Source organism: Macaca nemestrina, chromosome 13 (genome assembly GCF_043159975.1).
Source record: "Macaca nemestrina isolate mMacNem1 chromosome 13, mMacNem.hap1, whole genome shotgun sequence".
In the NCBI taxonomy this organism is placed as follows: Eukaryota; Metazoa; Chordata; class Mammalia; order Primates; family Cercopithecidae; genus Macaca; species Macaca nemestrina.
In genome coordinates, this window is record NC_092137.1 from 11,420,219 (window position 1) to 11,448,149 (window position 27,931).

Below are 27,931 nucleotides of genomic sequence, written 5' to 3' on the forward strand. Positions count from 1 at the left end.
GTTACAATTCAAGGAAAATGGTTAATTCAGACAGTACTGTTAAGCAACTATTTCCTGTGTTCTTCACATTCAAGTACTATATTCTGGTTCAATTTCACTTCTATCTGGCCAATGATCTTTCCCATTGATGATTTCTGGATTTTGGCTCATCACCTAAAATCATCCTCATTATACTTCAGGTTTAACTCATTTGCAAAAGTATTCAACATGCCACCATTGCTCCCATACAAGTCATTAAAATGTTTAATAGGAGGCCGGGCGCGGTGGCTCACGCCTGTAATCCCAGCATTTTGGGAGACTGAGGTGGGCGGATCACCTGAGGTCAGGAGTTCAAGACCAGCCTGACCAACATGGAGAAACCCCGTTTCTACTGAAAATACAAAATTAGCCAGGCGTGGTGATGCATGCCTGTAATCCCAACTACTCGGAAGGCTGAGGCAGGAGAATTGCTTGAACCCGGGAGGAGGAGGCTGCGGTGAGCCAAGATCACGCCATTGCACTCCAGCCTGGGCAACAAGAGTGAAACTCCGTGTCAAAAAGAAAAAAATGTTTAATAGGAGAAGAAGGACCCTGAAACCTTTCTTGGAGGTCTCTGTCCCATGTACCATCCATGCTTTCACCAGCCTCCTTAGAATAAAACTAGTATATTAGTTATAAAGCTTGCCTACCCATACAATTATTACTGTGCTATTTCATCATATTATCCTCAAGTGTCAGACTTCTCCAAAAGAATAATATTCTTCTTATGGATATGTATTACATAAATTGCACTACCCTGATCTACAAGTCCAATAAACCTATCAAAGAAAGGCCCAGTGAGGTGTCTCATGCTTGTACTCCCTGCACTCTGGGAGGCCAAGCAGGTAGATCCCTTGAGTCCAGAAATTCAAGATCAGCCTCAGCAACATGGTGAAACCCCATCTCTACAAAAAATACAAAAAATGAGCCGGGTGTGGTGGCACACGCCTGTAGTCCCAGCTACTTGGAGGGCTGAGGTAGGAAGACTGCTTGAGCTCGAGAAGTCAAGGCTGCAGTGGGCCAAGATTGTGCCACTGCACTCCAGCCTCAGTGACAAAGCAAGACCCTGTCTCAAAAAAGAACAAAAACAAACCAAAAAAAAACAAAGAAAGAAGCAATGAAAGAAAAAAAAAGGTCTATCATGACTTGTTCTTAACAAAATCCATGCTGGCTTATAATGATCACTACTTTTCTCAGTGCTCCATCAAGAGGGGTAAATGCTGCAGCGTGAAGAAGAGAATTTGACTCTATTTTAACCATAAGGACAGTAATAGAGGAGTTTCAAATACTCAGGTGATGAAAACAGGAATACGAGATTAGGAAGAGTTCCTAAGCTAATAATATAAAGGTAATGGTTACTGTCAACATTCATAATATTTGCAATTGGTACCACTTTGGCCTGCGAAAATAAATTTCAGATTTAATTTCAGTTATTAAAATTTATCTGTTGGGTTTCTTATCTATCTAAATAAATCTCAGTTCCTTAAGCAGATGTTTTTAATCTGAACATTCTAAATAAAAATACAACAGTTCTGGTGGAATATTAACTGCTAGGCAGATCACATGTGAAGCTATATTGGCCTTATTTTCTACATTGTGTTTCAGAGCTGGAAGAGACCCAGAGTAGACAACAAAGGCTTCCTTTTATAGATGAGGACACTGACCAAGATCATGAAGCCACCTTCTGGCATGGGTGGGCATAGAAATTAGATCTACTCAGCTGCTATTGATAATGCATCACAAAACCATGATGTCACAAAGAACAATAAGAACAAACCAAATACTTTCTTACCAACTGCACTTCGCCAAAAGCACCTCTTCCAATAACTTTTACAACATCATAGTCTTCTGCCTTCATCTGTAGACCTCTGATTTTTTTCACAATTTTCTCATCTACCATAAAAAGATCACCATACTTATATCAATCATATTTATAAATATTTTAAAATAATCAACATATTTATAAATATATTTTTGTTTCAAGAAAAGACAGTTTTTAGCTAAACTTGCCAGTTTTTAAAGGCTGTTAGTTAAAAATCTAAGATATACGTTAACTTTAAAGAACCAAAACTCTCTATGGTTTATTAACACATATAAAGGAACACCACTGACTGCCAAACAGTAGCAGTTACAGCTATTCTGTTTCTGATACTGTTGCTTAGCAAGTTAGATGATAGCTGACACAGTGATGACCCAAGCAATCCTGGTGTGCACTCTGAATCATGGCAGAAAGTTGCCATGAAATTACTTGCAAGGCTAATCTTAGTAATGAATTTTGATGGCCTACTTCTCTGAAAAGTGGTAATCATACTGTATATATAGTAACTACAGATAAGATTGTTTAATTGGGAAAATACCTCAGTCTCTGCCAATTTCAAAGTAAAGAGCTTACTGTGATGATACAAAGTATATATTAATTGTTTTGAGAATTTCTTATTCTTGGAATTCAATTTCATTTACTTCTGCATTGCAACAGTAATACTGGCAAATATTAAGGGTTACCAAACACATATGGTAATAATAGTTATCACATTATTTATTATTAACTAGTCTGAAATGTCCACAATTACAGAAGCATAAAGCTTATTAATTCTCTGGGTAATATTAAGTCTTGGAATTGTAAATATTAATTTAAAACTTCTCTTTGAACTGCTATAAATAGCCTGTCCTAAAATAGCTAGTCTTAATAATGTATTTCAAAATTTAGAACTTTATCTGCTTTGCATATTGTAATTTGGTTCTGCAATTGCTTTAAAAATAAAAGTAACAATTTTTGAATAAATCAAATGGTAAGCAAAAGACAAGTTTAATAAATAAGTTGATTAAATCAATAAATTTACAGGCTAATAACCAATCTCTTATCAAAAGTACAGTTATAAGATCAAATAGGAAGTTTAAACATACTTACATCTATTTAAGAAATTATCTATGTTCTTGTTTTTTCTCAAAGCAGGAAAATCTAAATCAAGGACCAAGGAATTTAAGCCATCCTGTTAAGAAATAAAAAGAGGAAAATATAGTTTTTACAATTTCCAAGCATTCATTAAAAAAAGTCTTCTAATTTTATGTCATTTTCACCAGAAAAATGCCAACCCACTTTGATATGATAGTGTCCATTAGTTCCATATCCAACGGCTTTAACCGGTTTCCGAATCTCTGTCAGAGAATATTAGGACTGACCCTATCATGTTTTCCTGTGTTCTTTCAGCCAATAGAAAAATGTCATTTCAAAACATGTATCTATTATTATTTTTGCTAGTCAGATGTCTCCTTTTCTCTCTTCAAATGGCCAAATTTCATCAGGTTTTGACTTTAAGAAATACAGCTACACTAAGTTCCCTCTTACTAAACCTGCATTAATGTTGTGCCTAGTGCAGATTAAGAAGATAAAATCCAAAAATAAATGACACCATCCTTACCCTCTGGGAGTTCAGTCTCAAAACTAAATTTCCTCCAAAAACAACAACAAAAGGATGATGCATTGTCTGGATTTCTATTTTTTCTTTACGTTTCTGTATTTCCCATATTTTCTACAATGAACATGCATTAAATTTATAATAAAAAAAGAAAAAAAACTATATACATATAATGGTGGAGGTGAAAAAACTCACCAGAAAGTAACTAAGTCTCAAATTACTCAATGGAAATGCTTGTGAAGGTAGCAGGATTTCTAAAACACTATCACATACATTGTCTCAACGCCAAGTAACTCTGTGGAAGGTAGAGGAAACATCCTCAATTTAAAGATGAAGAAACAAATTAAGGCACAGAGAAATTACATTACTTTGATTTCCTCAGGGTCATGCTGTTAGGAAATGACAGCAGCAGCATACAACCTAAATCTTAGGCGGTCCAATAGATTTAACTCATCCTTCTAGTCTCAATGATCAGACTGACACGCTGCTAAAAGAAACAATGGGAGCCTGGGAGGGTAAACAGGGAAGCTAGAGGATTGCAGAAAACGAAACAACAATAAAAATAAACTTTTAGGGAACTTGGATAGGTGGAAAATACAGGGAAAATTACACACAAAATTTAGAAAGGTAATCCAGGTGGGTGTGGCAGCACACACCTGTAATCCCAGCTACTCGGGAGGCTGAGGTGGGAGGATCATTTGAGCCCAGGAGTTTGAGACCAATATGGACAACATAGTGAGACCTTGTCTCTGAAAAAAGTTTTTTCTTTAGAAAGGTAATCTACTGCCGGGCGCGGTGGCTCACGCCTGTAATCCCAGCACTTTGGGAGGCCGAGGCGGGCGGATCACGAGGTCAGGAGATTGAGACCACGGTGAAACCCCGTCTCTACTAAAAATACAAAAAATTAGCCGGGCGCGGTTGTGGGCGCCTGTAGTCCCAGCTACTCGGGAGGCTGAGGCAGGAGAATGGCGTGAACCCGGGAGGCGGAGCTTGCAGTGAGCCGAGATCGCGCCACTGCACTCCAGCCTGGGCGACAGAGCGAGACTCCGTCTCAAAAAAAAAAAAAAAAAAAAAAAGAAAGGTAATCTACTAATTCTAGAATAACTGTATATACTATGCCTACCACTCGGTTATAGTTCATATTTTTAATTTTCATTCACTAAAAACTGTTAACACTTTATGAAAATATTATTTAGTAACAGAAAGGGACAAAGGTGTTAAAAGTAAACTATTAACATTTTTAATAACAAAACTATTTACATCCCACTGTTATCTAATACAGACACAAAGCCAATCTTAATTCTCTTCAACTAAAAGAAAAAAATACATTTTTAAAAATCCAACTTCCAGGTAAGCTGGGATTGTTAAATTCACACATTGAGACATACCCTCCCACACACATACACACAAACAACACACACACACACACACACTCCTCCAAAACAGTTGGACTACTTTTCAAGGATTCTAACACTTGAGCATATTAAGCTATTTTAAGTACCAAACCAATGTATCTTTATTAGTATAATTTTGATATTTCAATAAGTTAAAAATGTAAAATCTGAATCATTTATATTTTAGATGTATCTAGAATTATACTCTGTATTACAATTTCAAATCAAAGAAAAGTATATTCATTTGGAAAGCATTCTTCCATGCCTCCATTTACCTCGACGGGAAGAAAAATTTAAATTGACAAGGCAAAAGCTTCTATTGCAACAGTAAATCTTCCTTAGAGACTTTTCAAACAAATAGAATATTAACACTTCATACTGAAATAAAAGTAACTCTGCATTAAAATCTCCATTTACACATAAGACAAGAAAAGCCTTTCTTTGAAGCAACACTACAACTTGACATTAATAAAAGAATGAAATCTTTGCTTCCCCCCATCTTCCCCAAAAGTTCTCTCCGAGCAATGGGATTATGTGAAGGTTAAATAATCTGGAAAGTTTATAAATATTTTCCCATAATATTCCCCAGTAGTGTAGAGTCAGAGAGCTTTTTCAGCATTTTGAACATATTTGCTCAACTCAACCATCTTGTTTTTAAAACCATTTTTAAAAGACCAAGCACTATCACTATTAGGCACTATTAATTTATTTTTATGTAGCACCAATTTTTACTGATACTATGATACTTTAATGTAGGTTGATAATATATACATTTATAAGCTTACATTCTTACTTGAGGCCTTTATAATTTTTACAATCAAAATTTATTCTATTTAGTATCACCTTTTAAGAAAAAAATTTTGAATTGTTTTCAGATACTAGTGTTTTATGTATATGAAATTAATACTGAGATCCAATCACTGGGCAACCTGAGTTAGCTCAGGACTTGATTGAAAGCCTATGTCTGTGAACTTTCTTGTTGTGCAGTTTCAAATAAACCTTCGTAAGTTTTTTTTTTTAAGTGTCAGTGATTTCAACTGTGATTATTTTCAAGTGACACTAAACCAGACACAGTTGCATATCCCTGTAATCCCAGCTACTCGAGAGGCTGAAGTGGGAGGACTGCTTTGAGCCCAGGAGTTCAAGAGCAGCCTGGGCAACATAGCAAGACCCCATCTCATTTTTTAAAAAATGATACTGAGATAAAGAATCTCAGTATACTAAGATAAAGATAAAGATTTTTTAAAACTGAGATAAAGAAATGTTAAAAAGAAATACAAATAAATTCAGGAAAAGACTACAACCAAAATTTTACAGCAATGAAGAAAACTATCTGCCTGTTTCCAACTGTATAGAAATGACAGAGAACATTTGAAAATGATAGCCCCACTGAGACTAAACAAAACACTACCACCAATAACAAAATATTCAAAGACCAGAAAGAATAATGCCAAGCAATGGGTATGACCTAAAAGTCACAGAGGTCTATTGGATTTCCGATCAGAAAGCAGCAAGATCAGTGACTGATAATTAAAAGGGCCTAAATGAGGAGAGGAATTAAAACCAGACTGATTACTAGAAAACCAGTACCCGGGGTGAAAATCCCTGCTCCTAAAATAAGACACTGGAGGGAAAAACAACATCTTATTGCCCAAGTTTCATATGAATCTGCATAACCAGATAGGTCAGACACAGCTTTCAATCAAGCCTTGGACTATGCCCACAGGTAGCCCAGTTACATCTCTAAGGTTACCAGTTGAGAAATGTGAATTAGCTCCAATGCAAAAACTAACTTAGGTTGTCTATATGCAAAAAGCATGAGGGAAGGGCAGGGAGAAAAATGTGTTATCCTACCATATTTTTGGAAAAAAAAAAATGTATAAGTCAACACCCAGTTTCCCCTACTATAATTATTATGGGGGGCGGGGGAATATATATATACATAAAATGGTCTATTTTTCTAACTTTTCCTGAACACAGAGTCCTTTTATACTTCAATTGTCAAGAAATGAAGCATTGAACTTGATTTCACTTTTACTATACACTGCTTCTTAGTAGCTTGTTGTTGGCCAGGTGCAGTGGCTCACGCCTGTAATCCCAGCACTTTGGGAGGCCAAGGTGGGCAGATCACCTGAGGCCAGGAGTTCGAGACCATCCTGGCTAACATAGTGAAATCCTGTCTCTAACAAAAATACAAAAATTAGCCAGGCATGGTGGCACAAGTCTGAGATCCCAGCTACTCAAGAGGCTGAGGCAGGAGAATCGCTTGAACCCAGGGGGCGGAGGTTGCAGTGAGCAGAGATCGCGCCACTGCACTCCAGCCTAAGCGACAGAGCAAGACTCCATCTCAAAAAAAAAAAAAAAAAAAAAAAAAAAACTAAATGTTGTTAAATATCTAAACAAAATGCTTCAAAAAATAAAAATAAAAAGAGATTGGAAATACTTTACCAACCTGGAAAGTCTAAATTGATAAGCAAAATGATGGAGATACCCTCTTAGGAATTCCAATTGCTAAATGAGGCACAAATTATCCTTTAGCTGAAAATTTTATACATTTATGAGTTGTGAGCACATGCGTAGTATTTAAAGCTATAAAACTGGATAAGATCACCAGAGGAGTGATTATAGATAAACAGAAAGAATCAAGGACAGAGTCCTGGGATACATCAATATTAAGAGACAAGGGAGAAGAGGAGACTAGAAAGGAACAACCATTTTTTTGAGGAGAGAAATCAAGACCATCACGGCATCTCAGAAGCCAGATGAAGAGTGCAGGAAGAAGGAGAGAATGATAGACAAATGATAAGACTAATGATAGTTAATCTGACTGGTAAGTCAACCTAATTGAGGACTGTGAATTTAGCAACTCAGAGGTTAGCAGTAACTTTTCTAAGGGCTATTTGGATTACAAGTTTACTACTTCCAAATCACTGTTCACCACTTTCTTAGTACTACTATTTTAAATACTGTATTAAAAAAAAAAACTCCACATTCATAGACTGTAAATAATACCTAGCATTCAGCATGACCATAAATTATGTATCTTATTCTTTACAGCCTACTTACCAAAAACTTTATACAGGTTAATACAGTTGTATTAACCAAGGGACCTTTCTTAATTACTTTGCACCATGCATTGTGCAAAGCGCTATACATGCACTTAACATTTTATTCCTCACAGCATATAAGTTAATACTAGTGTCATATCTACATTAGTAGGCACAGAAACTGAAGCTTAAAGAGGTTAAACAATGTGCCCAAGCCAAAATAGCTTATATGTAACAGAATTAAAATTTTATGATGCTCTTATAAACAATATTGAACTTAAAGTAAATAAGATAATAAACTTAATAAGCTAGTAAAGTTATTCCTCTAAAAGAATACTAAAGAACAAACATGTTTTAAAGTCAAGACAACCAAAGAAACAGTTGGTTACAGAGCATAGGAAGCATGTTTCTGTGTATCTGCTGTACAGATTAGTGACCAGGAAATGTTATTTAAATGAATTTGTAACGCATTTCCTCTGTTTGCTATTTCAACTCCAAACACAAATACGTAACTAAAATAGTTGATATGGTTTGGATTTTTGTGTCCCTGCCCAAATCTCATGTCAAATTGTAATCCCCAGTGTTGGAGGAGGGGCTTGGTGGGAGGTGATTGGATCACAGGGGCAGACTTTTCCCTGTTTTCATGATAGTGAGGGAGTACTCATGAGATCCGGTTTAAAAGTGTGTAGCACCTCCCCCTTCTCCCTCTATGCCTGCTTCCCTTTGCTTTCTGTCATAAGTTTCCTGAGGCCTCTCCAGTCATGCTTCCTGTACAGCCTAGTGAACTGTGAGTCAATTAAACCTCTTTTCTTTATAAATTACCCAGTCTCAGGGTAATGAGCCAACAAATACACAGATATGTTTTATAAAGAGATAATAAAGTAAAGGAAATCTAGAAGTGAAGAAACCTGGGTTATACCATCACGGTTCTGCCATTTAGTGGTAACTTAATTGAGGACTGAGAATTTAGCAACTCAGAGGTTAGCAGTAACTTTGAGGAGAGAAACTATAATACAGGAAAAGATAAAATTGTGTGACCCTACACAAGAAATTTCACCTAATTTTTAGGGCACTCATTTGTATAAAAGAGCTCATCGCCTATAAAATCATTATGGTAAGCAGTTCTTTAAAAATTGGCTATTTAAATAGTTAAAGCAAGGCCTGGCATAAGGAAAGACACTTTCCTAGGGCAAAGGCAGGAGCAATAAGAATGTTTTTATGACTTTTCCTTGAGCCTGAGGCTCCAACATGGCTCAGCATGGCAAGACAGGACCAGTATTATTAATTTTTTCCTTTTTGCCTCACATGCCAATATGGCTTGGCAGAGTACTCTTCCTGATTTTGCCTTTCTTCAAAATTTTGAGTTTGATATTCTGTTTATAATGTCTTTGCATTAATTTTTAAAATACTACATTAAAATATCTTGATTACTGTGGTTTTTTAGGGTTCTCCCTTAAATTTTGTTCCAAGTGCCTGAATGGCTTCACTCTAACCTCAGCCCTGGTCCTAAAAAGAGAATGAACCTTTAGAATGAGAGAGGCATTAACGATAGCATATTTTCATTTTAAAAGAATGTGCGGGCCGGGCATGAAGGCTCACCCCTGTAATCCCAGCACTTTGGGAGGCCGAGGCAGGTGGATCAAGAGGTGAGGAGATCCAGACCATCCTGGCTAACACGGTGAAACTCCGTCTCTATTAAAAACACAAAAAATTAGTCAGGTGTGGTCGCAGGCACCTGCAGTCCCAGCTACTTGGAAGGCTGAGGCAGGAGCATGGTGTGAACCCGGGAGGTGGAGCTTGCAGTGAGCCAAGATCGCACCACTGCATCTGGCCTGGGTGACAGAGTGAGACTCCCATATTTAAAAAAAAAAAAAAAAAGAAGAAAGTATGTGCAAAAAATAACATTATTGATTTGATCAAAGTTTTAGAATTAAATGTAAAGTTGGTAATTGTTCTAATGGTGATAGTGCTGCTGCGCTGATAATAAAGCAGCTGCTATTTGCAGAGTACTTGGATAGACATGATGCCAAACACTTTGTATAACATCTCCTTATTTAATTTTCCTAGCAGACTGTGGAATTATAATGGTATTAATTATATGGTGGAATTATATGGTGTTAATTATATGGTCTTAATATCACCATATTTTTTAGTTGAGGAAATTTGGCTTGGAGAACTTAAACCATTTCCCAGAACGGCACAGCTAAGAAACAGTAGGGTTGGTATTGGGCCCAATGCTGCTTTCAGCAATTACTAGTATTTTTAAAATTAAATTCTAATTTTTTTTCTTCTAAAATATTAAGTTGACGGTAAGATATGAATCAAATTACATTCATAATGTAATACATTGTTTTATTATTTTATTTATGTAATACATAAGGTAATACATTGTTTAGAAACACATGAATAAAATTAAGATCAAATTATACTTACATCACTATTTTTTTTTGAGATGGAGCCTTGCTGTTGCCCAGGCTGGAGTGCAGTGGCATGATGTCAGCTCACCGCAACCTCCACCTCCACCTCCTCCTCTGCCTCAAGTGATTCTTGTGCCTCAGCCTCCAGAGGAGCTGGGACTACAGGCGCACACCATTATGCCCAGCTACTTTTTTGTATTTTTAGTAGAGACGGGGTTTCATCATGCTGCCCAGGTTGGTTTCGAACTCCTGAACTCAGGTGATCCACCAGCCTCGGCCTCCCAAAGTGCTAGGGTTACAGGTGTGAGCCACTGTGCCCAGCCTGTATTACCAGATTTCTTATGGTTTATAAGTCAACAATTTTATCTCTTCTTCTATTAAAAAAAGTTTTTCTCCTCAAAAATTACATACAGTGTTACCTGAAACTCCCTATAAAACAGAAAACAGGCAATTTAAACACCTCTCTATTATAAAATATTAGAAAAAGTAATGCATCATCGGTCTGAATCCTATTCTTAATTTAATACTGGTATTCAACTGAGAAACTACTGGCCAGATAAAATTAGAGTTGTTATTCTGGTTGTAGGCAAGTTAGACTTTTTAAAAAGTATTTTCCATATTTGTAACTTGTACAGTTAAATATCATACATAGACTTTAGGGCAAAAAAAAAAAAAATCTCATCCAGGATATAACACATACATACAAGAAAAATACCCCCAAAAGGCCTGCTGGTTTTATGTTTTATTAATTTTCCTATTTGGTGCTCATGGTACACAGAATAATTATATGGCTTCAATATTTTGATATTCATAATATCGTTCAGCAGCAGTACTCTAAATACACTGGTGGCAGCATCTGTTTATATAGTGCTCCATTACAGACACTCCAGGGAAGACCAGACTATCTTAAGAGAAGGCCTGGCACGGTGGTTCACGCCTGTAATCCCAACAATTTGGGAGGCCGAGGTGGGTGGATCACCTGAGGTCAGGAGTTTGACACCTGCCTGGCCAACATAGTGAAACCCCATCTCTACTAAAAATACAAAGATTAGCCAGGCGTGGTGGCACACGCCTGTAATCCCAGCTACTTGGAAGGCCGAGGCAGGACAATCACTTGAACCCAAGAGGCGGAGCTTGCAGTGAGCCAAGATCAGAATGCTGGAGATGACAATGGCCAACTAAATTACAAAGCAACATTTGTCTGTAATATATTTGTGGATATATAGTTAAGTTGATAGATATCTAAGCCACTCTGAATATACAGCTATTCCAGTATTTTTTAAATTTTGAAAAGATACAACAAACAGACAAAGTTCTGTTTATTAGAAAGTAAAACAATTTGGTCATATTCACATTTAATGACAAGAAACAGTCTTCCAAGCCTGTTTCTAGTCAATTGTCAGATAAACAGAACCTTCTTTTTCATTTTATTACAAGAAGTTTGTCTATATGGTTTCCACTCCTAAGAACCCAAATATAGAAAATCATTTTTCTACAATTGTGAAGTTAAATTTCTGCTTCATCTCCAAACAATATCAATCACTCAATAAATGTTAGCTATTATTACCACTATTTTCAATATCATCTAAATACACACTATGCATTTAACGATTATGTAATTTAGGATATGGAGAGCTAGAAGGTTTTTTAACTTTAACGTCTAAACCTATTAGCACATTTTTTATACTAACAGAACCAAAAACAGTTCCATCACTAACGTAATGTGTTCCATGAAGAAAATTATTTTACTCCTTTAAACCTCATTTTTGACATCTATGCAATACAACATCTAAGTCTCAGGGCTAGTGTGACAACTAGTGAAAGATTGTGATACCAAATGAAACAAAGGTTAGGTACTAGTCACTTCAACTCCTTTTGTTATGAGTGTACTTATGTTTTAATCAATTTTAAAAGCTCTTTCACTCCCAAGTAATTTTCAATCTTAAGTTTACACAGCTTAACATTTTATTTAAGCCAGTTAAAATCTGGGAAAGATTAAATATAACACAAAAGTGCTTGGAGCAACATTATTTATAATAGCAAGAAACTCAAAGCAACCTAAAAATCTGGAACAGAAAAACTAAGTAAATTTTACTAAAGCTTGTTAAAGCTATATTAAGCAATCATTAAAAATAATGGTTACAAACACTAGGTAGGAATTAGTATTTTTAAAAAATTAATGTTTAAAAAGTGCAGAATAGAAATTAAATGTATGATAATTCTACTTAAGGGAAATACGTATATGAAATTTTTGAATGGAAAGCAACAAATACAATAACTATCATACCATGATGAAATTATATGGTTTTATTCGTTTCTTAAATTTCTGGTGGTGAAATTTTGTATTAAATAACTTATAATAAAATATAGCAAATCTAAGTAAACAAGATCTAAGGTATTACAGAAGACAGTCTTAATAAATTTAGATTTTTTTTAAAAATTACTCATTTATTATCTATAGCTCCATATCTCTACTGAAACAGATGCTATTTTAAATCCCAATGCATTTCACTATTCGCTGCCTCCTACAAGTCATATGTTGTGTTTTTTCTTTCTCTCTTCTCTGAACTGGGATCTTGACAGGGATTAATAGATTAATTTGAGAAAAACTAACTTTTTTTCCCCATCCAAGAACAACGTAGGTCTCTCCGTCTATTTAAAATTTCTATTTCTTTCAGCAAAGTGATAATCACATCTATTCTAAATACATCTTGTTAAGCCTACTGCTAAGTATTTTACCTTTTTGTGGCTGTTAACACATTGTATTAGGTCGGCCATGTGGAGGACACAGAGCTCTCTGAGTACCTTTATGAACAAAATTTTTTCAAGTTTCTGAGAGAAATGTTCGAAATACCCCATTTCTTTCTAATTAATGATGTTTAAACATACATTAGGTAATTAAAAGCAAATGTAATTTCCCTAAAACTGTTAAAAACTTGTATACAAAAACAAAAACTTCATGAAAAACATAGGTGGGGTGGTGATTAGAAGGTCAGGATGAGGTGACATTCTGGAAAATTCTGTTTCTTGACCTGGCTGCTGATTACATATGGGTTCTCAGATTGTAAAATTTTATCAAGCTGTATACATACAATATACATACTTTTCTGTGAGGGTATATATAGACATATATTTACAAAGAATGTTTTGGATGCATTGGATAATAATGAACTTATTGACCAGATAAAAATAGCACAAGCGGTCTGGAACAGTGGCCTGTAATCCCAACACTTTGGGATGCCATGGCAGGCAGATTACCTGAGGTCAGGAGTTCGAGACCAGCCTGACCAATATGGTGAGACCTTGTCTCTACTAAAAATACAAAAATTAGTCGGGCATGGTGGTGCTAGCCTATAGTCCCAGCTACTTGTGAGGCTGAGGCAGGAGCATCACTTGAGCCTGGGAGGCAGATGTTGCAGTGAGCCAAGATCATGCCATTGCACTCCAGCCTGAGCAACAGAGTGAGACTCCATCTCAAAAAAAAAAAAAAAAAGAAAAAAACAAAACAAAACAAAACAACAACGGGCAAATGAACTTTAAAACCTGTTTGCCATCATTGTGCTTAGACATTTTCACATACCTTTTCTAATGTATTGTATCTCCTCAATCAGGGAGGACATATGAGTAAGAAACCCATCCTCAAGTCTGCTACATTTCAATGAGAGTTTTTTATTACAGAGACTTATCCTCCAAACACTTTTAAAGCTTATTTGTGTTCAAAGTGCTGGGAGGGAGCAGGTTATGAGAAGTCACACAACCTTATACTTTGGATCCCATCTTCCATGTAATGGAAAACATGGAAAACATGTTTCTTATAACCCTTAAAAACAAGTCAGCAATTTTGAGTGAGAAGAGGAGAGCTGCCCTGCTGGAGAATCTGAGATGGAGTTAAGGAATTTCAAACACAAAACTATCTTTCCCTATTGTCAGAATTTGATATATCACTATAGTTATTATAAATATGTTTTAAAACTACAGAGATTTTAAAATCTCATTTTATATTCCACATTAAAAAATCACTGGAGGCCAGATGCGGCGGCTCACACCTGTAATCCCAGCACTTTGGGAGGCCCAGGTGGGCAGATCATGAAGTCAGGAGTTCAAGGTCAGCCTGAGCAACATGGCTAAACCCCGTCTCTACTAAAAATATATATATATATAAATTAGCCAGGTGCGGTGGCACACACCTGTAATCCCAGCTACTCAGGAGGCTGAGGCAGGAGCAACGCCTGAACCCAGGAGGTAGAGGTTGCAGTGAGTCGAGATTGCACCACTGCACTCCAGCCTGAGTGACAGAGCAAGACTCCATCTCAAAAAAAAAAAAAAAAAAAAAATCACTGGAAATATCCGAACATCAAATCATTATACCCACAGACATAATCTTCAATTTTCCAGTCAAATATTAATCAAATCTAAACAATTAACTTTTTAAAGCACAACCAAGTACTTTTATAAACCAAGTTCCCATGAAAAATCAAAGGGCAAAAATGTGTGCCCACAGATCACGTTAGGAAATTAACATTCACTGAGTGCACACTATGTGCAAAAGAAAGTCACTTTCTCATTCAATTCTCATAAAAGCCCCACTAGAAAAAAAAATGGGAGAAGCGCTTTGAGGCAGAGTGACTTAGGGATACAGCAGAGGCAGAAGCTGCAACGAGGAGCAGGTCTTTCTGCTATTCATACAACTACCACTAAGAACTACGAAAGAACACAGCAAGAAGAAAATAGTTGTTGATGGTTGTTTCAAAGTACGCACTCTTCTCTTTTCTTCTTCTAACTACATTTGTAACTATGCAGAATGAGTAGTCAACCTAATTTTCATGGAAAAGTAAACATGTTCTTCTCAACAGAAACCAGACAAGCAAGGCACAACTCATCCTTACCCAGCAGGCAACAATTCTCTCATACCTCTCAGGAAACTTTTTTAAGTGAACACTTACAAAATCAGAAAACATTTTAATAACCTTTTAAATATCTGTCCTGTCTCTTTTGTCCCCTGTATGTGCCCTCCCCTACAAATAATGATGAGCAAGTCATGGAAAAGGAATCTAATTCACAGTTTCTGGGGTCTATTTCATATTTTGGTAGCCTATAAATTCTCATTTGTCACAGGAAAGGTCCCACTGATAAAACAATTTGATAACTGATAGGTAAATCTACAGTTTCTAAAAGCTAATTACTAACTAGACCATTTCCTCCATAACTGCATATTGCTTCTTCATTTCTGGCAATAACACCACCTTAGGTAGGAATAATAATTTATCAATCAATTTTGATACACATTAGCAACTATGGTTTTTTTGGGGTTTTTCTGAGACGGAGTTTCGCTCTTGTTGCCCAGGCTAGAGTGCAACGGCGTGATCTCAGCTCACTGCAATCTCTGCCTTCCCCGGTTCAGGAGATTCTCCTGCCTCAGCTCCCAACTAGCTGGGATTACAGGCACCCGCCACCACGCCTGGCTTATTTTTGCACTTTTAGTAGAGATGGGTTTTCACCATGTTGACTAGGCTGGTCTTGAACTCCAGACCTCAGGTGATCCACCTGCCTCGGCCTCCCAAAGCGCTGGGATTACAGGCACGAGCCACCGCACCTGGCCAGCAACTGTGGTTTAAAAGAAATACAAAATTACTCAAAGACACTGAACCTAAATTGCCACAAATAGCCATAATTTTTCTTACACTCAAAATAGAAAAGGCAACAAAGTCAACAAATATCTAGACTTTATTCTTTGAATCATCCTGTAGGCTTAATAACCCTATTTCTACAAAATAGTACACTGTGATTGAGTACCCTTATTTCCAAGTATCCACCAGATACCCAAAGGACCCAAGAAGACTCCTAAGTTGAGTGGACCTATGCAACGAGAGTGTAAAATGATCTACTAAGGTGCAAAAAAAAAAAAGAAGTTGTATCACTGATGAGCAGAATTAGAAAGTGAGTATTGTGATTTAGTAACTACAGCCACTAACGTATTATGCTTCTTTTATTTGTATCTATACCTCCTTGTGAAATTTCAGGAGGAAACAAAAACCTATGATGGTTCTCAAAACCTGGTAGCAAAATAAACTGAACTTAGAATCCAATCTTCAAATCACTGCAACAACATTAAGCCAAAATTGTAAAAAGCAATAAAGCATATGTCATTTAGGGGGGAAAGAAAAAGTTTGTAGCATTAATAAAGTAGTATTTATAAAAATCTTATGTTTATAAAATTATACTTTAAAAACTCCTATTTTATGTATATCTTGTAATTTACGTATTTTAATACTATAGTCCATGTACACAAATTATAAATAAAATATATTTGGAGATATTCTCAAGATTTTTTCGATGATGGGATACAAGATTAAAACTTTGGAGGTCATAAATTCCTGAAAGGTAAGGAATTTTTTTATCTTCCTTGAAAGTAAAAACTTATTTTCTATATTCCAAGCATAGTACATATACTCAAAAAACTGTTGTGTAAATAGCCAGCATCTTGGTATCAACATAACCAAAACTAAATCAGGCATCTTCTCATTCAAATCTTACCTCCTCTGCTGGGCACGGTGGCTCACGCCTATAATCCCAGCACTGTGGGAGGCCGAGGCGGGCGGATCACCTGATGTCAGGGGTTTGAGACCAGCCTGGCCTACATGGTGAAACCTCATCTCTACTAAAACTACAAAAAATTAGCCAAGCGAGGTGGCAGGCCCCTGTAATTTCAGCTACTTGGGAGGCTGAGGGAGGAGAATTGCTTGAACCTGGGAGGTGGAGCTTGCAGTGGGCCAAAATCGCGCCATTGCACTCCAGCCTGGGCAACAAGAGTGAAACTCCGTGTCAAAAAAAAAAAAAAAAAATCTTACCTACTCTACATCTAATAACCAAGGCCATTCTATGTAACTCAGGTTCAGAATTCCTTTCCTTTGTCCCTTACTTCAAGTCATTCCCTCTGTACTGCTGATACTTCCTCTAAGGTCTCACAGTTGGCTCCCTTCTCCACTTCATTCTCTATTATGGTTTCAGATTCTCACTATTTCCTATTCATACATTTTATGCTCTTCTTAATATTCAAATTTGTATGTGTGGGGGGGGTGTTTTTGTTGTTGTTGTTGTTGTTTTCTTTTGAGACAGAGTCTTACTCTGTCGCCCAGGCTGGAGTGCAGTGGTACGGTCTGGCTCATTGCAACCTCCGCCTCCCGGATTCAAGTGATTCTCTTCCCTCACCCTCCCAAGTAGCTGGGATTACAGGCACCCTTAACATTATTCCATACCTTCCAAATGCCTAGAAAATCAAGTCTCAACTAGCATTTGGAATACTTTGCCAATCAACCTTCTCCAATCTGACTTCCTACTATTTACCACCCTTCTTTCACATCTGCTCTAGATTTGTATTGTCCAATAGAGAAGGCACTAGTTACATCTGGCTACCAAGCACTTCTTGAAATGTGGTCAGCCTGAACTGAGATGCTCTGGTAAATGTAAAATACACATTGGATTTCAAAGACTTAGTACTAATAAACAAGAATATGAAATAACTCTTTTAATAACTTGTTAATAATTTTAAAATATTGATTACATGTTAAAATAATACTTTGCTATACTGGGTTAAATGAAATATTTTTTGAAATTAATTTCATCTGTTTCTCTCCACTTTTTAAAATGAGGCTCCTGGAAAATTTTAAATTAAATATGTGGCTCACATTATATATCTATTGAACAGTATCCACTGGAAAGTTTGGACCACCCAAACTTTCATCTTTCACCTTAGTCTTTCTATTTCCATCACTTTCCTCACAGTCTTTGACCACAGAACATTCAACAATCATTCATTTGCTGAGCCATGTACCATGGCTGAGTGCTAAGCATTAAAATAAAAAAACAAAAAAGTTAAAGTTCTTGAGTCATCTCTACTTGATCAAATATATATCTATTCTTCAAAGATCAGTTCAGATAAAACTTACTTCTGTGAAATCTTCAGGATCCTCCAGGATAAAAATCTCTCCTTCCTAACTCCTACACATTACATGTTCTTCAAAGATGTCACTTTGTCCTTATAAAAGTTATTTTTGTACACAGCTTATCTCACATCTATTAGCTGTAAATTCCTCAAGTGCAGAATTCTTCAAATCTTGCTTCTTACCTGAGAACTTGCACAAGCCTTCATCACCAAATCTATCCACATTCCTGCATCTGTGCCCACACATTTTACTTTCTTTCCTGCTATTATGGATGTACAGTCCTAGCTACAGCTAATCCCTCCACCTACACACTAAATCTCCCATTCCCTCTTGCTCATTAACACCACAACAGCAGTTCTATGTCTCCCCAGCCCCTGTGATCTCTTCATTTCTTCTCACCGCCTTCTCTACTTGATTATTGCCATTGGCATGGAAACATGTCATTATTTCTCTTACCCTTAAGAAAATAAAATCTCCTGACCCGACCCTCCCATACAGCTGCCATTTCATTTCAATCTTTTTCTTCACAGAAAAATGTCTTGGAAGAGATACCTATTCTAGCTGTCTTAAGTTTTTTCTCCTCCAATTCCCTTTACGATTCACTACAATTAGTTCTCCCCCGACTAACAGCCATCATCACACTGCCTAAACTTTTCTTTTCAAGCTTATCAGTGACCTACATGTTGCTAATCCAATGATCATGTCTCAGTTCACATCTTACTTGACCTATAAACATCTTTAGACAGTCCTTCACCATTTTTTTCAACATAACAGGTCAAGGTTTGGTCAGGATTGCCTTGACCTATTATTTTCAAAAACTTGAAAACTTTTTCGACTTTGCTTTGATGAAAACCCATTTAAATTGTTTATCACATATTTCTCTGGTTGACCTTTCTTAGTATCCTTTATTGGTTTTCTCCTGTCTTTGGGCCTCTTCTCTCTTAAATTCACTCACTCCCTGAACTCCATCTTGTCTTGTGTCTTTAAATATGTGCTGATGGCTCCTAAATATAATATCTCTATTCCAACTAAAATCCTGCATTCAAGACCCATATATCTATTTGCTATTTATCAGCTTTTTCTGAATGTATGGTAAGTATTTCAAACAATAATGTCCAAAACTATGCCCTACCCCTTCCTTTATCTACTACAACCACTTCCCTCCTTCAGTCTTTCACATCTCCATTCATGCCAATTCCATCCTTGCAAATACTCAGGCCAATTATGTTAATATTCAAATTTGACTGCTTTTTCTCTCAAGAGCCCAAATCCTAACACTTACAAATCTGGTCAGGACTGCCTTCAAAATGAATCCAGAACTCCACCAGATTTCACCACCTTTACAAATCACCAACATTTTGCTGGAATCACTGCAAATGTCTGCCATTAGGTCTTCTTGCTTCCAACTTTGCCTTCTCTCTCTTCTTAGAATATTTTCAATGGAACACAGAGAATGATGCTGTCACTCCTCTGTTCAAAACCTCCAATGGCTTTCCATTTCATTGAGAGTAAAGCACAATTCCCAGCTTCTGAGTCTATCATCTGCTCGCATCCACCTAGTTATTAACTCTCAAACCTCCCCTCCCATTACTTTCTGTCTCACTCATGGTGCTTCTGCCACACTGGCTTTCTAAAGGTTTCAAAATCACAAAAGGTACCCTACACAAGAAGTACGAATGGTGTAGGAAGGTAGCTCAGTGGCAGACAAGACACTAACAAGGAGGGAAAACTGAGCAGCACCACAGCCTTACAGAGTTGGGAGACTGACTAAATATGAGGAATTCAGCCAATTAGTATGTAATAACTGAACCAGGCTCATACTACTGATAGAATGAATACAAATATGGGGGAGGAGGGTTGGGCACACTACAATGAACTCATGGTGTTAAGCTGGAACTAGAGGTATCAATATGAATTAACAGATTTCAATATATAAAGCATACAGGGGGCCAGGTGTGGTGGCTCACGCCTGTAATCCCAACAGTTTGGGAGGCCGAGGAGGGTGGAACAATCAAGGTCAGGAGTTCGAGACCAGCCTGGTCAACATGGTGAAACCTTGTCTTTACTAAAAATACAAAAATTAGCTGGGCGTGGTGGCACACGCCTGTAGTCCGAACTACTCAGGAGGCTGAGACAAGAGAATTGCTTGAACCTGGGAGGCAGAGGTTGCAGTGAGCCGAGATCATGCCACTGCACTCCAATCTGGGCAACAGAGTGAGACTCCGTCTCAAAAATAAAAAAGTTAAAAAAAAAAGATGGATACAGAAATATAGATGTAGATAAATGTCTGTGTGGGTGTACACACACACACACACACACACACACACACACACACGTGCTTCCTGGATGTGACCACTGAAAGGGCCTGGTATACAATAGATACTCCCATAGCAATGAGCTCATCTAGCACTCAGATCTTGGTTTTAAAAAACTACTCTTCGCCGGGCGCGGTGGCTCACGCCTGTAATCCCTGCACTTTGGGAGGCCGAGGCGGGCGGATCACGAGGTCAGGAGATCGAGACCATCCTGGCTAACACGGCGAAACCCCGTCTCTACTAAAATACAAAAAATTAGCCGGGCGCGGTGGCGGGCACCTGTAGTCCCAGCTACTCGGGAGGCTGAGGCAGGAGAATGGCGCGAACCCGGGAGGCGGAGCTTGCAGTGAGCCGAGATCACGCCACTGCACTCCAGCCTGGGCGACAGAGTGAAGACTCCGCCTCAAAAAAAAATAAAAAATAAAAAATAAAATAAAATAAAATACTACTCTTCACTAAACGGAACTACAGCTCCTTGGAGAAATGCTGATTCTAAGGCTGGAGTAGGAAAATTGTAAGATGAGCTTGTAGCATCTCGTACCAAAAAGGAAGGAAGTGCACAGGTGATAAAATGGCATAGAGCTATACATACACAATGTATCGATGTCAATGCCCTCGTTTTGAGAATAAGCTACAGTTATGTAAGATATAAACACTATGGGAAATGGGGTACACAGGACCATTCTGTACTATTTTTGCAAACTTCCTGTGAATTTATAATTATTTCAAGAAAAAAGTTTAAAAATAAGTGAAGAAGTGTACAAGGACTGATGGTGACTTGTCAAGAGGACATATAAGCCAGTATGAAAGGGCTCCCAGTGGCAAATTTGGAACAATTTCTACAAAATAAATGGCTTGTAATCATCAAAACTGTCAAGAGCATGAGAGTCAAGAAAGACTGGGGAACTGTTCCAGACTGAAGGAGATTCCAGAGCCACGAGAGCTGGATGAATATATGATCCTGGGTCAGATTCTTTTTCTATGAAGAACATTATTTGGACAGTTGACAAATCAAATGTTTCGTGTATGCAGTAAGTTTATAAAAATTGTTTCAAAACAAGAAGTTTTTTAAAAACCACAAAAGGCATGGTCCTGACTCAGGGACTTTGGATTCACTATTTCCTTCTATCAGAAATGCTCACACCCATATCTCTACACCACTTGGTGGTAGCTCTCCACCAAGTCTTCATTTAAAAGTCATCTTTTCTGGGAGAACTTACTATAATACATAAGCTTTAAAAATTCTATATTTCACATTATCTTTGTTTTACCTTCTTTCTCCTTACCACTTATCACTATCTTACAAACAATTAAATTATTATCTAGCTCCTTATTAAAATGCAAACTGATAGGGAGGGAAATTTTATCTGCTTTGTTCACTGCCTAAACCAGTGGTTGGCATGCCGTAGTTACTAAATATTCATTAAATGACTGAGCGTACATAAAATCATTTGAACACAAGGGATTTAAGAATCAACTGCGAAATAAGTTCACTTTCTCAATCAAAGCAAAGGAATACAGAAACAGATAAAAGAACTCCGCTGTTAACTTGATAGCTCTGGGATATCATTTCAACTAATTCGTCTACAGCATAAATGAATGAGCTAATGTCCTTGCCCTAAGGAGCTTAGTGAACAAACCTATTTCCATCAGCAAGCAAAGCCATAATACTGCAGCCAGCTAATACAGCAAGAAAATACCTACCAACACCATGTGGGAAGTACAGTATAAACAATCCAAATGCTGACAGACAGGAATTAACTACAGCAGACCTGCTTGAAAAATATGGGAAGACACAGAAAGCAGGTTTTCTTGGGGGAAAAAAGAGTGACATCAAACTAATATTTTAATAAAGTCAGTCGTATAAACCAACAGACATACGTAACTGAGGTCTCGATATTTTATTACCACGTTTCCCTGAAAAACTACCAACAACAATGGTTTCCATTAATCTACAGTATTATAAAATATACTGAATGGTTTGTACTTTTTTAAAAAAGTATAAGTCAAAAATCTAAAGATGATCTTATGGTTTCTACCCACGAAGCAGTCAAATCAGTAGCATCCCATTTTATGAATGCTTTTTTCTCCTGTGTACCAGGTAATGAAGCTGACCTTCCTTTCTTGCATAATTGTCACCGAAACGACAGAAAATATTATATTTTTGTTTGTTTCTGAGACAGTCTCACTCTGTCACCAGGCTGGAGTGCAGTGGCGCAATCTCAGCTCACGGCAACCTCCTCCTCCAAGGTTCAAGCGATTCTCCTGCCTCAGCCTCCTGAGTAGATGGGACTACAGGCGCGTGCCACCACGCCCAGCTAGTTTTTGTATTTTTGGTAGAGTCGGGGTTTCACCATGTTGTCCAGGATGGTTCTCGACCTCGTGATCCGCCCGCCTCGGCCTCCCAAAATGCTGGGATTACAGGCGTGAGCCACCACACCCAGCCAGAAAACATTATCTTAAAGAAACTTCTAAATAACAAACATATCTGAATCTAAACCAACACTTCTGAAAATGAAAAATACCAAAAACACTGTATACACTCAGCCCTCCATATCTGTGGTCTCTGAATCCATGGACTCAACCAATAGGAACTGAAAATATTCAGGAAAAAAACCAACAGATTGTTGCATCTGTACTGAACACACACAGACTTTTTTCCTTGTCATTAGTTCCTAAACAACACAATGTAACAACTATCGGCGTAGTATTTACATTGTATTAGGCATTATAAGTAATCTAGAAATGATTTAAAGTATACAGCCAGATGGGCACAGGTTATATGCAAATACTACACTATTTTATATAAGGGACTTGAGCATGGATGGATTTTGGTATCCTCTAGTGGTCCTAGAACCAGTCTCCCACAGACTTCAAGGAATGACTGTACATGCATGTGTATGTGTATATGCAGTATACACAAAATAAAGACGGTCTGATTTAATTGAGCTCACACACAACTCCCACCCATCTTACAACCTAACTGGTTCTTTGATAATGACTGAAATTTAAATTTGTAAATAAAATTCCAATTTCCAATAGAAACAGTATTGCAAATTAGGGTTCTATACCTAGAAAGTTATTTCAGTCCCCATCTCCACCAAAAAATTGTTTTAAAAATCACAAAAATAAGAGTTTATGAAATATAAAAATATAGTTTAATGTTCCTAATATGAAACCAATCAATTACTGTATTATGTCAGCCGGGCTTGGTGGCTCATGTCTATAATCCCAACACTTTGGGAAGCTAAGGCAGGAAGACCACTTGAGCTCAGGAGTCTGTGTCCAGTCTGGGAAATGTGATGAAACCCTGTCTCTACAAAATATACAAAAATTAGCCGGGCATGGTAGCATATGCCTGTAGTCCCAGCTACTTGGAGGCTGAGGTGGGAAGACAGTTTGAGCCCTGGAGGCAAAGGTTGGAGTGAGCCAAGATCATGCCACAGCACTCCAGTCTGCCCTGTCTCCGAAAAAAAAAAAAAAAGAAAGAAAGAAAGAAAAGAAAAAGAGCTATGTCAAAATTTTTCTTTGAGAGATTTCTATGAATGGATTGAACTAATTATAAAATTACGTAAAATAAAAGTCAAACCAACATGGCCTAAAGATACTTTCTTTTCCTGTTAAATATCCCTGTAATAAATACTGCGTATTTCATTTCTGTTTTTAATTTAGCCCATGTTATGGTAATCTGATCCTAAAGTTTGGTGAGTTTTTTTAAGGGAAGTAGCTTGACTGCATTTGTGTTACCTGGTGTTAGCACTGATTACAACCTTAGGAATACTAAATGAGTTCTGGCCATTACTGTAAAGTCTTATTTACAATTTTTAAAAAAAGGTTAAAACACAGTTGGGTTCAAAGTCAAGCAGTTTTAAATGGGTGATTCCTACAGTTAACATGCCTAATAACATGGCTTAGAATTGATGAAAGATATTGCCACATTATTGTGACATATACTGCAATACTGAGAGAATTCTTGGAGTACACAACTCACTGACTCTTAGATAAATTCTGAATATGAATGGCAAATAACCAGACTGCATAACAGTTACCAAATGGCAAACATAATCATCACAAAATACTATACTTTTTGATAATTCCTGAGAATGCAAAACAGTATTTTATATCCTGGCAGGCTCAACCTTACTTACTACATATCCACGCTCTGCAAAATTCATAAAAATATAAGCTCAACTGAAGAAAGAATCATAGGTTGTGTATAACAGACGCTGACCACAACAGTGATTTGCAATTTTAAGTTACACTAAATTACTTAATTTTCCAGAATCTTGACCCATATAAATGACACGCATTTATTCTCATCTACTCTTATTCTTGCAATAAACAAAGCAAGGAAGATTTCAACTCTGTGAGGAAAATGTATCTACGACTCAAATTTTATTCAGGACAATAGTTTTGTCCCATATTTGAGCCACAGCCTGCATCCTAGATTTTACCAGTAATATAAATGACATTCTGATCTCTAACTTACTTCTTCAACTCTCAACTAGCTATGAATTCAGCACGAGAGTAATTATAATATATCAAGCCCCTGAAATTCTACTATCTAGTACACTGAAACACTTTTTTAAAAAACAAACAATTCTTAGACAATCTGGAGATTTCTATCTCTACCAGTGATAGACTAATTTGTTGCAAGCCAATCTTATCAATGAGGAAAATCTTTAAAAGCTAAAAGAAATTATTTTTAAAAATCTACTCAAGTACTGGAGAGCCCCCAAAGCAATAAAGATTTGAAACCAAAATCCTTGAAGTGGCAGGGTAGGGGGTAGAGAAAGAAGTGAACCTGAAATTGACTACAAAGTTGCAGCTCTGAAGTTCAGAAGCCTAAGAGAGCTTCTAGCATTCTTACAGAGTAGGGAACACAAAAATTAGAGTTTTGGACTCACAAAGAAGAAAAATTCCAGGGTTTTTGAGTCTACTAAAGGGCTATATCCTAGAAGTAATAAGGAAAAATCAAAACTAGACCAACCCTCAAAAGACTGAAAATCTGCCTCAAAACAGTTCAATTACTGAATAGATTATGGTAGTCCGCCTCAACCGTAACTGACTGCCAGAAGAAAATGTAAATCCTCTCCGAAGAGAATGTTACCTAATTCTATGCAATTTTTTCACATGCAATGTCCAGCAGTCAAACATTAGCAGCACATCAGATGATAAAACTAAAATATCATAAAATTGAGAGAAAAAACACACACACACACACACACACACACACACACACACACACACACCCCTACAGGAGATCCAGAAACTTAACATTTAACTTCAAAATCACTGCTATTAATATGTTTGAGGTATCAAGATAGGGGATTTCAACAGAGAACTTGAAGAATATCCAGAATTATCTAGAAAGGCTATTAATATTCCCCTCCCTTTTCCAACTACAAATATGTACAATGATGATTTTTCTTCATTTACTTCAACAAAGACAACATATCACAACTGATCACATGAAGAAGCAGGTGAGAATCCAGTCGTCGTTTACTACTAAAGTCAGACACTGAAAAGATTCACAAAATTACAGAGCAATGCCACTCTTCTCACTAAATTTTTTGTATTGAAAAACATATTTTTCATTAAGTACTACGTAGGTAAAATTAAATGGCTTTATTAGTTATTCTCAATAAATTAACAAATTCATATTTTAAATTTTTCTCAGTTTTTAGCATATACTTTATATTCTTTTAAACTCTAAGCTTCGTTTTAAAAAGGAGCTTTATTAAGGTAAAACTGACATACAATAAACAGCACACATTTAAAGTGTACAATTTGATAAGTTTGTCAATATGTATACATCCATAAAATCATAACCACAGTCACTATAATGAACATATCCATCAACCCACGAGGTTTCCTGTACTCCTTAAAAATCCCTCTTTCCTGCCCCTCTTCAAAAGCCCCCACTTTCTCCAGGCAACAAATCATTTGTTTTCCTATCACTATAAATTAGTTTGAAGTTCATATAATTATATGCAAATGAAATCAAATAGTATGTGCTCTTTATTGGACTGGTTCTTTCATTCAGTATAATTCTGAGCTTCATCTTCTTTCCATGTATTAATAATGCATTTGTTATTGCTGAGAATAGATGTTCCTTGACTTGTGTTGGGGTTATGTCCCTAAAACCTGTATATATATGTTTTTAGCAGCTTTATAATTGCCAAAAACTGGAGGGAAGTAATATATGCTTCAATAGGTAAATGATAAACTGTGGTATACGGAGTATTATTCAGCAATAAAAAGAAATTAATCATACAGCCACAAAAAAGACATGAACGAAACTTAAATGCATATTTCTATGTGAAAGAAACCATTCTGAAAAGCCTATGCACTGGACAATTCCATTTATATGACATTCTGGAAAAGGCAAAACTAGAGATAGCAAAAAGCTCAGTGGTTGGAGGCAACAAGAGGAAAAAGGAAGCACGGGGGAGTTTTAGGACAGTAAAACCCTTTTGTATGATACTGTAACTGTAGATACTTGATATTACACATCTGTCAAAACCCAAACAAATGTACAACACAGAATGAACCTTAAAGAAAACTATGTACCTTAGTTAATAATAATGTGTCAACATTGGTTCATTAACTGTATGTAACAAGTGTACCACACTAATGTAGGATGTTAACAACAGAAACGGAAGGAGATGGGGTAGCTGTGACAGGGGATCTCTGTACCATCTGCTCAATTTTCTGTAAACCTACAACTGTTCTAGTCTATTAACTATTAACTAAAGGCAAAACTATCAAGAAAAACTCTGACCAGCAGTGAATAAATGTGACAAATTTACGCTCTTCTACAGCAGATGCTACCATATTTAAAATATTTTTGGGTTTTACAAGAATAAAATGATCTTATTGATGTTTCAATTTTCATCTTTTAAAATCTTGAGCATTATTTCTGTCATTTGCATTTCTTTGGTGAATTGTCTAAATCCTGGTACCCTGTTTCTATTGACATTTGAGGTTTTATGGTGAATTTGTATAACCTCTTTATGTCAAAAATATTAGTGCCATGTCTGCCTTTTGGGGAATATGATTTTCCTCAGTTTTTTCTCTCTCAACTTCTTTTAGTTTTGTTCACTTTCAGTAAGTAAAACCTACATTATAATATGATTGTTTTCATATCAGCTATGAAACATATGATTGTTTTCATATCAGTTATCCCATCCCATCAGATTAGATGGGAACTTGTATAGTTTCATTTTGTTTATGGTACCTTTATCCTCTTTAATTATCTGGAGTTTATTTTGGTGCATGTTATAAAGAGAGAAAATAACCTAATTTTTCCTCTCAAATATTTAAACAACTTTTTAAAGCATTTTTTACAAATATAAATTTTTACTTTGTCCTTATTATA

The 27,931-nt window shown here is 36.7% G+C and overlaps 1 protein-coding gene across 1 annotated transcript in view; it reads right to left on the minus strand.

Moving 5' to 3' along the window:
• Positions 1–27,931, minus strand: part of LOC105486481 (Rho associated coiled-coil containing protein kinase 2) — a 163,951-nt gene that overhangs the window by 103,944 nt on the left and 32,076 nt on the right. The window contains exons 2-3 of the mRNA XM_071076234.1: positions 2,927–3,008; positions 1,811–1,911 (exon numbers count right to left, since the gene is read on the minus strand). Coding sequence (XP_070932335.1) covers positions 1,811–1,911; positions 2,927–3,008 — 183 coding nt within the window. The remainder of the gene's footprint in view (positions 1–1,810; positions 1,912–2,926; positions 3,009–27,931) is intronic.